Source organism: Pristis pectinata, chromosome 2, assembly GCF_009764475.1.
Source record: "Pristis pectinata isolate sPriPec2 chromosome 2, sPriPec2.1.pri, whole genome shotgun sequence".
NCBI lineage: Eukaryota > Metazoa > Chordata > Chondrichthyes > Rhinopristiformes > Pristidae > Pristis > Pristis pectinata.
The window spans coordinates 115,169,640-115,182,817 of NC_067406.1; the positions used below are offsets into that span (position 1 = coordinate 115,169,640).

The following is a 13,178-nucleotide window of genomic DNA, read 5'->3' on the forward strand; positions in this document are numbered from 1 at the left end:
TATTGTGCTTCCTATCCTAGCAACAACAGTCACGAAGCATCAAAAAATAATCTAGTATGTTGCGGCTAAATGGAAATTAAACTAGACAAACAGAAAAGCTAAGATGTTCCTTTTTGCGTGAAATTCATAGTATGCAATATCAAATAGTCATTGTGTTTCTCTTAGGCTTCCTCATTGAAAAGACAAAAGCTTTTCAAGTCACTGAGACTGAAAAATTTAAATTTGAAAAGCATGAATTTTTAGAATTAGCAGTCATGAAATCTTTTTATTTTCTGCTCTTTCATAAGCAGCTGCACATTTTAAGCAGATGTCAATATTTTTTGTATAGCTTTTCTAATGAGATTTTCTAAGACTGAGGGATGGGTTCACTAAACAAGGTCAAGGAATGGGTTGACAAAACAACCTTTTATGCCACAATGAAGATTTTCCAACTGAAGTTACCATTTTTTTCTCTGAGATTTCAGTTTTTGAATTAATATTTCTATTGTAACCTTTATTCCAATAACGTTAAAGGGCTCAGAGCAAGCTGTATTCAACTCATCATAACAGACCAGTCAAGTTTACTGACCATAAAGGTGGCCAGCATAACTTATGTAAAATACAGATACTGTTCACATCATTTGTAAGCAAATGAAGAGTTACATTAAATATTTTTGGTAGAAATTGAATAAACATATAACAAGAACATTTTACTTTACATTAAAAGTGGTTTTATTGCTGCAGTCCATGAACACAGTAGATTAACAGTTTTGTTGTTAGATGTGTATCCAGAGCCCTGGACTATTGATCCAGAGATACGAGTTTAGATCCTATCATGACATTTGAGTAATTTTAATTCAACTAAATAAACTGGATTAAAATGCTATATTTTAATATCCTCCATATTTAAGGAAGGATATATTTGCTTAAGTAAAAATAAATTGGTTTATTATTGTCACATGTACTGAGGTACAGTGAAAAATTTTGTTTTGCATACCATCCATACAGATCATCACATCAGTGCATTGAGGTAGTACAAGGGGAAAAAACAATAACAATGCAGAATAAAGTGTTACAGTTACAGAAAAGGTGCAGTGCAGGCAGACAATAAAGTGTAAGGGCCATGACGAGATAGATTGTGAGGTCAAGACTCCATCTTATCATACTAGGGGACCATTGGATAGTCTTATAACAACAAGATAGAAGCTGTCCTTGAGCCTGGTGGTACGTGCTTTCGGGCTTTTGTATCTTATGCCCGATGGGAGGATAGAGAAGAGAGAATGTTTGGGATGGGTGGGATCTTTGGTTAGGTTGGCTGTTTTCCCGAGGCAGCGAGAAGTATAGACGTGGAGGGGAGGCTTGTTTCTGTGATGTGCTGAGCTGTGTCCACTACTCTCTGCAGTTTCTTGCGGTCTCGGGCAGAGTAGTGGCATACCAAGCCGTGATGCATTTGGATAGGATGCTTTCTATGGTGCATCTATAAAAATTGAAGATCAAAGGGGATGTGCCAAACTTCCTTAGTGTTCTGAGGAAGTAGAGCTGCTGGTGAGCTTCCTTAGCCATAGTGTCTACGTGGTTGGACCAGGATAGGCTATTGGTGATGTTCACTCCTGGGAACTTGAAGCTCTCCTTGCAACGTGAAGGAACTTGGAAGCAGTATAGCAAAAACTCCTGGAATGAAGGGGTTGGCCTCTGAGTAGAAATTGAGAAAAATTGGCCTATACTCTGGAAAACCAAAGAATAAGAAGTAAACTCATGGTAAGAAGGGAAAGTAGAGATGGGCAATGAATACTGGACTGATTAGTGATGCCCAGATAAAGAAAAATGAATAACTACGATTTTGAGGAGGCTTGACAGGATAGATGCCGTATGATTTTCTTGGTAGGGAATCTAGTATTGGGGGTATCGTCTAGAGGAGGGTTGACCATCTCAGACTGAGAAAAGAAGAAATTTCTTCACCTGAGGGTTAAAAATTTTTGTAAATCTCTACCCCAGATGCAAATGTTCAGTCATTAAGTTCATTCAAGATTTTGATAGATCTTTGGATCACAGAGGAATAAAGTGTTATAAGGCTTAGGCAGGAGTTGAGGCCAAAAATCAGAACTGCCATGTTCTTATTGAATTAACAGGACAGGCTTTAAGGGGACATGTGGTCAACTCCTTCAATTTCTCTTGATGTTCTGAAGTGAAATAGCCCAGCAAGATAATTCAAGGGATATATAGGGTAATAAATTCTGACCTTGCCAGTGATATCATTTCCTATGTGATTAAATAAAAAGTAAGCCACGGTATTATCTTTGTTGGCATTTATAACTAATTTAAACTGATGGAGCCAACCTTTTGGATGGATTGTATCTTTCAGTTCCACAGGCACATCCAAGTTGAATTTTGCAAAATTCAGGGATTTTTTTTCATTACTTTGTACCAAGTCAAATTTCATATTAAATTTATATAAAAAAAGCATATTCCACAGAATTCTTTGAACAAATTGAAGGTTGAGGACTTGAATTGTGTGTTTGTTGAGTTTCCTTAAACTGCAGGGCTGTTTGAGTTGGATGTGAATTAGCACAGAAATCCTTTTTTTTCATCCATTCAGGGTTGTTATGATTGATAATTAAGGACCTTAAAGCCATGGATGTACACATTGCAAAACAAGTGGGCTCAGGGTTTCGTCAAATGTGCAGTTATGATTTAAGGAATCAGCTGCAAATAAAGTAGGTTTGGAATTGTTCAGACATCACTGAAGAAAATTGGTGCAGAGCAATACTGGAGGTTTGAGATTGGAGGTTTGGGATCACGTTACCCTTCATTGTAATACTTGTAGTTCCGTTTGCCTGTGTTCAAAGCTGTTGAAGGTTGGTTGTGAACCTTTATTGGGGTTTGGGGACAGTAAGACTATTCAAAGTGAACATGCCAGAAGTGGGTATCTCAGGCTTGAATCTCTCCGGTTCAGTGACGCTGAGCTGCAATGCGGGTTGGAGATTTAAAGATTTAAATCATGTAGCACATGATAGTTTATTTTGAGACCTTTTTTTTACCAGGTAGTCACACTTAGGTGCTGGGATTTGGTTAAAGAAATCCTGCACAGTGATTGACTTATGCTGAATTACTTCATACAATAAAATGTGAAACTGATGAATTTGCTCCTCATGTTTTGAAATCTGTATAACCGGCTATGCTGTGATTAGCATGGAATTCACCTTTAAATCTTCTTTCATTAAACTTATAAAGCCCAAAGGGACTATACTGTACAAGCTGACTTTTAAAATGTAAAGTTGTTAATAGTGGTCCTGGTATTCATAGTCTAAAATTCCAGTTTTAGTGAACTGATGGCAAGCTTTCTGGCAGGTTCATATAGTTTCTTTGCTGGGGCACTCCTGATTGATTTGTGGTAAACATCCAAACTCTCATAGGTGAATTCCATGGCTGCTTGATTGATTTACCTGACCTTTGGTGGTGTTACAAATATGCCAACATCTTCAATGTAAACGTATCTGCTTTTCATTTTGTGTGCGTGTATGGTTTGTGATATTTAAAATAAAGATATACAAGTCTGAAACTTATAAAGAAACAAGTATTACTTTTCACTGCATAATTTGAGGTGAGTTTTGCAGTGCAGGATTTATTTAGCATTTCATTTCTGAGTCTTTGAACTGAGGTACTATTTTTATGTTGAGGCAAGGTCAATACTATCCAAAAGTAGCTTAGACATTTTTTAATGATGGTTAAGAATGCAAACCTTTCTTCTGTTTTTCACTTCATATAACATTATTGAACATAGCAAAGGAGTAGGCCTTTTAGCTCCTTGAGCCTGTTGCACTATTTAATGGGATTACCCCTGATCTGTAACATAACCCCATATACCTCCCTTTGTCCTATTTTCCTCTATATCCTAGTTAACAATATCTGTTGGTAGTAGATTTAAAATTAACAATTGATCTCGCATCAATTTCCCTTACCCTGCATAGTCACAGGAAACCCATTCTGATTCTTCTTTCTTCTACTAGAGGTGACAAATGCCTGGAACTACCAAGCCCTTCCTGGTGTATCAGAGGTGCTGTAACCCACGCTGCAGCTCTGTGTCACTGAACAAGAGAGAATCGAGTCTGAGACACCTACTACAGGCATGTTACTCTAGACGGTCATGTTATCCTCATACCCTAATGAAGTTTTATAAAGGGGCACAACCTGCTCTGTCATAATTTGTATTATTTATATTTTACTTAAATACTGGACAAAATGTTAAGCACTTACTGCCTCCAGCTTCACAGATCACAAATGCATTGGATATGAAAAACAGCACCCACTTCTTTCTGCATTGAACTCCTACCCTGTATCCTACAGTACTCCATTTAAGATGACTCTTCACAGCCACTCTCAGTATTGCAATAGTGACTTAAATTTTGTACATTCTCTGAAAGATTTTCAGGATAAAACATTTTCATATTTAGATCACTTCTCATGAAACTGTTACACTGTACTGTACCTAAACAGCAATATTTGCAGCAGTTTTTGGGACAGTGTTAACATTTTAAACAGTATATATAACAGAGATTTCTGATGATGTACACCACTTTCCACATGCACATATAGGTCCCGTGTCCAGAATCTGGTCCCTTCAGGATCAAAATTTTGTCAGAATGTAGATTTTCTTGGATTTTAAACAATGTATACATGCTGTTTTGAAAACAAAAGTTATGTTTTATGTTTACCAAATCAATAACAAATTGTGTTTTCTTTTTGTAATGCTCTTTGTGATGGCAAAAAACAGGAAATCACAAAGGTGGAAAGACAGCAGAGGTCAGGCAGGTGAGGCCAAAGACCGATTGGGTGAAGTTGAAGTGAGGGAATAAGACTTTGGCATGATTTTGTAAACAAAGCAGTGAAACCAGTAACTGATCTAGTTCATCACTGAAAACTGGCATCTGGCCAAACTGTGCCATTATTTGGACAATAAATCCAAACTTCGTGTAACAGAATATCAAGTGGAATACTTTCAACAATATCTGCTTACTGGCGGCTGGATTTTGGATGTAACTAATACATTAGATCGCAGCCTTGAAATCACTCAATTTTTCTGGGATCTTTGGACTCCTTTACTTATGTACCTATTTAATGTTTTAGTGAGCTTCAGAGTCATATACATTAACTTGATGGAGGAATAAATTGTGCATTCATCCTTGAGGACTACAGCACTTCCAAATAAACACCAGCCTACCTCCTAGTGACTCAACAATATATACCATTTATTTGTGTCCTCACAAAAAAAATGTCTGATCCCTGTTCTGTTTAACCCTTCAGTTAAAAGTATTGGACCTTTCAGAAACTCGTGTAATCTGTCTAAGAAACTTAAATGGGAAGAGTTGCAAGTGAAGCGAGGCTGTGAGAAAATCTATAACCCTGAAGTTTTCAACCTGCAGAATACAAGTTCAGTCCTTTGAGTCTATTCTGTTGTTCATTTAGATCATGAGATCAATTCAGACCCAGACTGCAATGTACCATTATAATTTGTCAGAAATCAGAATAATGATAATTGCCTGTTAGAATTTGCTGCCTTAGTAGAATTAACGAAAGCAGGCAAGCAATGTGTGATAACCACTCCAAGACCTTCAAAAATCCATACAAACAACAAGAAAATTTAGCAAAGTTAGTGCCTTGCAGGTCTGAAATTTTCACATCCAATTAATCTCATTGGAAGTATAATCACAATGACTGTAGAAGCGGAGATCAATTTGTGCAGATCAAACACAAGTGGCAAGTTTATTAAATAATTTGATTGGGTAGAATTAATTTAGTAATGAATGTTTTCCAGGATATGTGATAAACTACCTTTTGTTGTTCAATAGTGATGTGGAACCCCTACACCTGAAGAACTAGGCAAAACCTCAGATTCACATCTAATTCATAGTATGTTTCCTCATCATTATCATGAATGTTAATTTAAACACATTGCAACTGAGATCATGTTCTTGAATAAGAGTTGAATCGGAAATCTTCCAATTCTAAATCATGAGTGCTTCTATTCAGTCAAGCTGACACTTGAGCATAGGTTCTGTGATGTACTTCTGTGCTAGGTGGGTAGCTTTTCACAAATTTACCTGGGCGTTCCCTTTATTTAATGTCTCCATGTTTGTAACATGAGAGCATGTTTACCTTCCTCCTTCACTCAGATGGAAATAATTTTAGCAGCCATGGTAGAAGAAAAATTTTCAAATAAAAAAAACAAAATATTGAAAATGCTGGAAATCTGAAATTAAAAAAAAAATTCTGGCAACACTCAGCAGATCAAAACAGCATGTCTGGAGTGAGAACAGTTAACATTTCAGGTCAAAGACCTGTTGAATTTTTGGCATTCTGGTTGCTCACATCTCATTTCATTACTCCATCCTGTATTTGTGTCAACATTTTGTGCAGTAGCTACTTCCAGCAAAACATTATGGAAACATTGGACATCCTGCAGATCATTTCCCCTATCCCCAGCTCCACCACAATTGCCGCAAAACTAAAAATGGTTGTAATCTGAGCAAACATGCTTGTGTTTTAAATTGTTTTACACACACTGAATCAGGTCTGATATGAATTGGATTTGAGAATCAATGTAATTTTAGAAGAAAATCTGGTTTTGTACTCTTTAATGGCGCTATCCCGTGAAAGCAGTCCAGAACCAAATTTACCACAAGATTCCTTTTTCTTCAAAATAGTCATTAGATTCTTCCATTTTCACCCCCAGCCCCCTTCCAAAAAGAAAAAAAAGTAATTCAATTCCTAGGGAAACAAGAACAGAAAATGCTGGAAATGCAGGGAAACAAGGTGTGATGTGTCTAAAGAGTGGCCGAAACCCCTTTGTTGAAGTTTCTGGACACGGTCAAATTAAGACTAAAAGCTCAAAATAAAGGTAAGGTATACAAGCATGGCACAGTAACTTGAGATGAGAAATCCATCATTCTATGATGAAAAGAAATGCTGATTGGGGTGAAAATGTCTTGGTGTGGCATAACTTTCCTCTTCTCCATTAGCAGTGAGAGATTGACATGGTGCAGATTATGGAGATGTGAAAAGCATTGCCTTTGCTAAACTAAAGGAAACATTGACCGATCTGATACCTGCTCAGTCAGACTTGAGGTCAATCATCCAAGCTAATTACTGACAAATGTGAGTTCTTTTGCAGTCACTGAGGAAAGTTGGGGATGGCAGTGGTGAAGTTGCAGGTCTAAAAATGAGAGTGAGGAACTGATAGAAATGATCATCTAAAGAATTCTTATTTACCCAGAGAAATAATTTAAAACACAATATTACAAGGCAGTGCATATGTACAGGTGAAGAATAATTGCTAACAACACCATTTATTCTTTGGCAAGGGATCAGACTCCAATTCTTTAGAGGTGCTTTCGAACAGCTTCTCAGAGAACAAACTGGAAATTTTTCTTTCTACATCAATTCATTCTCATTTTAATCCACCAAATTCTTTCCACATACTCTGTCAAGTACCTTTACTATTTAGCAGGTGCAGTCGAACTAATATGAATACCATGTAGAGCCAAGGGTAATAAATTTGCAGACAATATACCCCATCCCTTTTGTTTCCTGCTGAAATGTATTATTAAGAACCATAATAAATCCTGTAATTAACAAGCCCTGGAGATAACAACATAAATGAAAAGTGCTGTACTAGTTAGAGGAAAAATTTATATGTTCTTACACTGGGGCATGTGTTAACTCATTAATTTATGACTTATCAGTGCTTTCTTATTCGTGGAATTAATTTTACTCCCTCCCCATTTCCCTGACTTTATACTCGAACATGCACATTTTGTGGTGATCATTTTGTGAATAAAACAAATTCAAAAACAGAAATTTGCCATCACCAGTTGAGAATTGATTTACAGTATCTCTCATTTGTTCTCCTCTATGTGCTTCTAGGTGTACTGCACAATGCCCAGGTTTCATTGTTTGCCTTTCATTAGTTTTAGTACTTATTTCTTTGTGCTGTGATTAAACCATTGATGACGTTGACTACTGATGGTTCTGCATATTTTCAAGGTTCTGTTTCTTCTACTGATGGGAAATTGAATATGTTTGACTCAAATTCCAACATTTCTACGAAAATAGTAACTGTTGGCACCAGAATTGTAACTATCATATTTCTCAAACACTTTTTTAGGTGTAGTCACTAATTACATATTAGAAAATTACTGAAGGTACCATTGTATGGGATCTTGTGGTTTCTGGCTCACCCTTTTATGATTCTTATGGATACACCTAAACTAGAATTGAAAATGATTACTTGTCAGATAGAACAGAACACTGGACTGACAGCATTTCTTAAGTCATTTTTTTTTATAAACTTCATTTGGCTGACATGGTAATCAAGCTTTGTAAGCACAGGAATACATAAACCAATGTTATAAACAGTTTGTGACATCATGAAATGTCATTCGTGATCAATATACAGTTTATATGTTGAGACTACCAAAGAATGTTTGCAGATGTAGTGATGTGCAGATTTACTCTAAGTACTTTCTAGGCATTGATGTATGTTCTATTTACTATTCTAAGACCAGTAGAGTTTTGCCTTTCAGATTTGTAATATTTTATTTATGTAATGTATTTCTTTCTCCATGCCTACTACACTCTCCTTAACCCAGAAGACAACTTGTTGGGTCAGTTGAAGGATGTTAAAGCCCTTCTATCAAAATGTTGCCGGTGGCGTTTATTGTTTGAATTTAATGTAGCTTTCATGGAAATAGTCAGCTTTTATCAATTTGAAAACATTCCATTCTTCAAATCCTATTGATATTTCTTACTGTAATGTTTACTGTTTTCAGGTTCCTCTTTCTTTCCAAAGAGTCCAGTGTTGTTTCCCAGTAATGCAGCTGCTAGCAGATTGGCTGAACAAGCACAGGATGTTTCTGGTCCCGCAGGTATTCACAGCTCTCCCTGGAGAAATTATTCCTTTTCTCAGCTGGCAATGCACTAACTCATTCTTTTATCATTTTTATGAATAATTGGGTTTTTCTCTTCATGATACTTACAGATATCTCTTTTGCATTGGAGGTCAAATGATGCTAAGTTTCAGTGGCTTTTCCTCGTTCTGTTCTTTATTCAGGCTTCCATTTTGCCATGCATGAACTCTTAAAGTTTGTTAACAGTTGATTTGCTTTTGCTTAAATTCTTAATGCTAATCACTTTTTTTCTGAGGGGAGCATTTAATGTCTCATATAAGTCACATAAGCTGAAACCATAAATTGAAAGTGATTGTTAAAATTTGGCCTCAGTAACAACAATGGTGCAGTCAAATTTGACCACAATGGCATATTGTTAATGTTCAGCTGTGCTGTTTGAATCCAACAGCTACATATTTTTAATGTGAGTGTAAATGAACTATAACGGTGATTTTTATCCATTGAGCGACTAATTGGAAAATTTCGATTCAGTCCCCAAATTGAGCAATATTGGGCTACGTTTAGTTTCATCAAATTGTCATGTGGATGGAAAAATCATTTCATGGTCACTAGTCAGCTTGTCCTGTTAGAAACTGCCTATCCAGTTGTGTAGTATGGTAATGGCAGAAGGTAGCCTTATTGTCACCCCTCCTGGTAATTAAACAGTCTGCCAACAATTGCTGTCTTGAATAACGAACAACATATTAGAGAGCATCCTGCTCCCATGGAATAATACACCAGCAATAAAGAGTTGCTTTCTCAAGGCACATATTTTGTTGGATCACATTTGAAGTTTGTTTAAAAAATCATTCTTTTTTTTATACTCAAGATGCAAAGTTCACTGTTGGAACTAAAATTTGAACCTCCCATTTGCAGTTGTTTTGAATAGAATGTTGAACCTAATTACTTCTCAGTGAATTCAACAGCTCTGTTCTACTCTTAGGATTATTCATGATGTTAAATGCATCTTTAATTCTCTCTGTCTTCTTTTTGCTCTCTTTGCTCTTTTGATTTTTCTTCTCATGTTTTGGGGAATTTCCTTTTATTAACTTGCAGCAGTCATTTTTGATTGATAACTTTTTGCTTCTAATCAGCTTTGCTTCCTCAATTTGTCCTGATGATTCTTTGTATTTATGATATTACACAGAGACTGTTGGAATGCTGTCAGTCGGTTAATGCATTTTGATTGCGTAATTTACAAAAGTATTGTTATTTTAAAAGTATATATGTTTATTTCCCTTTTCTTTTTATTTGGATTGGTTTACTTTGAATCTTTGCGTTCTTTACATTTCAGAGCATGATGTACCATCTGCCCCTACAAACTCTTGTATGACCAGGAATGTATGCTAGTCTATCAAAGCATTCTGTCTTGTTGTGAATATAATCCCTCATTTGGTGAAATCTTCTCATTTCTTGCCTCCATCGTACAAAGCATAAATGGTGTTTCAATGTGATACTCCATGCTGAGAGCTAGTGAACTTCACTCTTCAGCTGCTTTTTCATGGCCTGATCAGTAGTTCATTGTAAATTTGTACCAGTAGTGTACCAGTTTATTTTTTATCGTAATTTATGTGTAATCCTATCCTCTACGTTAGAATCTATTGCTAAAGTGGACTTCATTTCCTCCCTAAAAGAAATACTGAAATAATTCCGTTTTGGGTGTGTTATCCAATTGTGCTGAAACACTGATTTGTGTTTACAAAGATTAATGAAATATAATGCACAGAAAAGGGCAAATCGACTCAAATGGTCTGTGCTTGTGTGTATACTCCATATACCTGTCCTTGCTTTCTATGTACTTTATCTCAGCTTTCCAGGATACCAATCTCTTCCTTTCTCTTTAATTGTACTGTCTTTGCTTTTCACTTTTCTGCGTGGGGGCCAGACTGTCAATCTCAAACACTTGAGGACCACTCATATGAACCAAAGCAGTATTTTGTTTTCTATGCAACCCAATTAGAATTTTCAGTAATTACCATCAAATTTTTGCTTTCTAACTGTTCTATGTCTTTCTCTCTTCCACTTCTTTTAAATCCATTTTGGTCTTATTGTCTCCCATGTTCATTTTCTCTTTATGGGCCTTCACCCCTCTCTGCATCTCCAGTACTCCTGATCAATCAAATATGCAACCTTGAACTGACGCGCACCAACACTTCACAGAGTGACAGGCCAGACGTAGCCTGTGGGCATATCCTGTACACTACTGCTTTAAAAGTATTTAAACTGACTACCAATAGCTGTGCTAACAAGTTCCCACATTTTAAATGCACTGAGTAAATATATTTCTAGTGTATTTATTTGTAACCATGTTGTATATATGATCCAAATTTGGATTCTCACACAGGTGAAAAATTCTCTCCACATTAACTCAATCAAATTCACACATAATTAAGACCTTTATCATTTCTGCTTACTAAAGAAGATAAAAATATCCATTCTATTCAATCTTTCTGATAGCTGCAAGCCAAAGGATCCCAGAATGGTAGATATCAGCAGTTGTGTTAACATCCATTTTGTTGCACTTAATTCAATGCTTCTCAGTACTGTTCATAATATAAAACAAAAACAGAAAATGCTGAAAGTACTCACGGGTCAAGCCACATTTGTGGGAAGAGAAACAGTTAACATTTCAGGTTAGAGACCCTTTGTCAGAACAGAAAAAGGAGACACAAGAAGCTAATAAGCTGCAGGGAGGGTGGGTGAGAGGTACGTCTCTAATGGGGTAAAACTGGGGATAAGCTGTGAACAAAGTAATCTGGTCAGTGAATGAATGGGAATGGATAGAGGGTGAGAACATAGACAAAAAAACATAGGTAAAAGAATGTGGGAGTTGCAAAATACAGAATATGAGGACAAACCCAGCAGGTCAGGTTGGGCATACCCTCTGCTCCCAGGGAGGAAAAAAAACCGATATCTCATTTTAGATTCGGTTGGAGAGGATGACTTCATAGAGGAAGACCTCAGCAGCCAGGACCTTGGCACCGTGTCTGATACTGTGGTCCAGCAGAGGAAGAGACATGCAGTGGTTATTGGGGATTCGATAGTAAGGGGTACGGATAGGAGATTCTGCGATAGCGATAATGAGTCTCGGATGGTGTGTTGCCTCCCTGGTGCCAGGGTACGGGATATCACAGACCGTGTCGAGAATATTCTGAGGGGGGAGGGTGAGCAGCCAGAAATCTTGGTACATGTAGGTACCAATGATGTAGGTAGGAAAAGAGAAGAGGTCCTGAAGGAGGAATACAAGGCATTAGGGAGAAGGTTGAAAAGTAGGACCTCAAGGGTAGTAATCTCAGGACTACTACCCGTGTCGCGTATCAATGACAGGAAGAATAGAAAGCTCTGGCAGTTAAATGCGTGGCTGAGTGACTGGTGCAAGGGGCAGGGCTTCAGATTCTTGGATACCTGGGACCTTTTTTGGGGGAGGCAAGACCTATTTGCTAAGGATGGGTTGCATCTAAACTCCAAAGGGTCCAATATCCTGGCGGGAATGTTTAATTTAGTTGTAGGGGAGGGTTTAAACTGATCTGGCAGGGGGATGGTAACCAGGATGCTAGGTTACAAGATGCTAAGGTGAGGGAGAAAGTGTATAGAAACAAATCCATTGAGGATGGCAAGAATGACAGGCAGGTGATAAGTCAGGATAATTTACTGAATAATAGAAGTACAACAAATCCGGATGTTAGGATACAGAATGTTAGGATCGGGGATGAGGATGTTCGGATACCGAATGTTAGGATAGGGGATGAGGTCTACACGAACATGTCTAAGATAGTAGGTAGCGAAGATAGTAAGAAGGATGGACAGGTAGAAAGTCAGGATAATCTGCTGATCAATAGAGGTACAATAAAATCAATAGCAGATACCAGTCTAAACATACTATATTTAAATGCACGTAGCATCAGGAATAAAGTAGATGACCTAGTGGCACAACTACAGGTTAATAAATATGACATCGTTGCAATCACTGAGTCGTGGCTTCATGATGGATGTGATTGGGAACTGAATGTCAAGGGGTATACAGTATATAGGAAGGATAGGAGGGTAGGCAGAGGGGGAGGTGTGGCCATGATGGTTAGTAGTGATATAAAATCAATAGAAAGGAAGGACATTGGGTCAGAGGAGGTGGAATCCTTATGGGTGGAGCTGAGAAATAGCAAGGGTAAAAGAACAATAATAGCAGTCATATATAGGCCCCCGAACAGCAGTCAGGAAGTGGACCATAAGTTGCAGATTGAGATAGAAAAAGCATGTCAG

At 37.3% G+C, this 13,178-nt stretch overlaps 1 protein-coding gene across 6 annotated transcripts in view; it reads left to right on the forward strand.

Annotated features, from left to right (window-relative positions):
* LOC127584880 (arfaptin-1-like) overlaps nt 1–13,178 on the forward strand; it is a 121,643-nt gene that overhangs the window by 68,847 nt on the left and 39,618 nt on the right. For 4 of the 6 annotated variants that reach the window (XM_052041852.1, XM_052041893.1, XM_052041867.1 and 1 more), the window contains one exon: nt 8,805–8,900. The exons of the other annotated variants lie outside the window; for them this stretch is intronic. In XM_052041852.1, the coding sequence (XP_051897812.1) occupies nt 8,805–8,900 (96 nt within the window). The remainder of the gene's footprint in view (nt 1–8,804; nt 8,901–13,178) is intronic. 6 annotated transcript variants of the gene reach the window in all.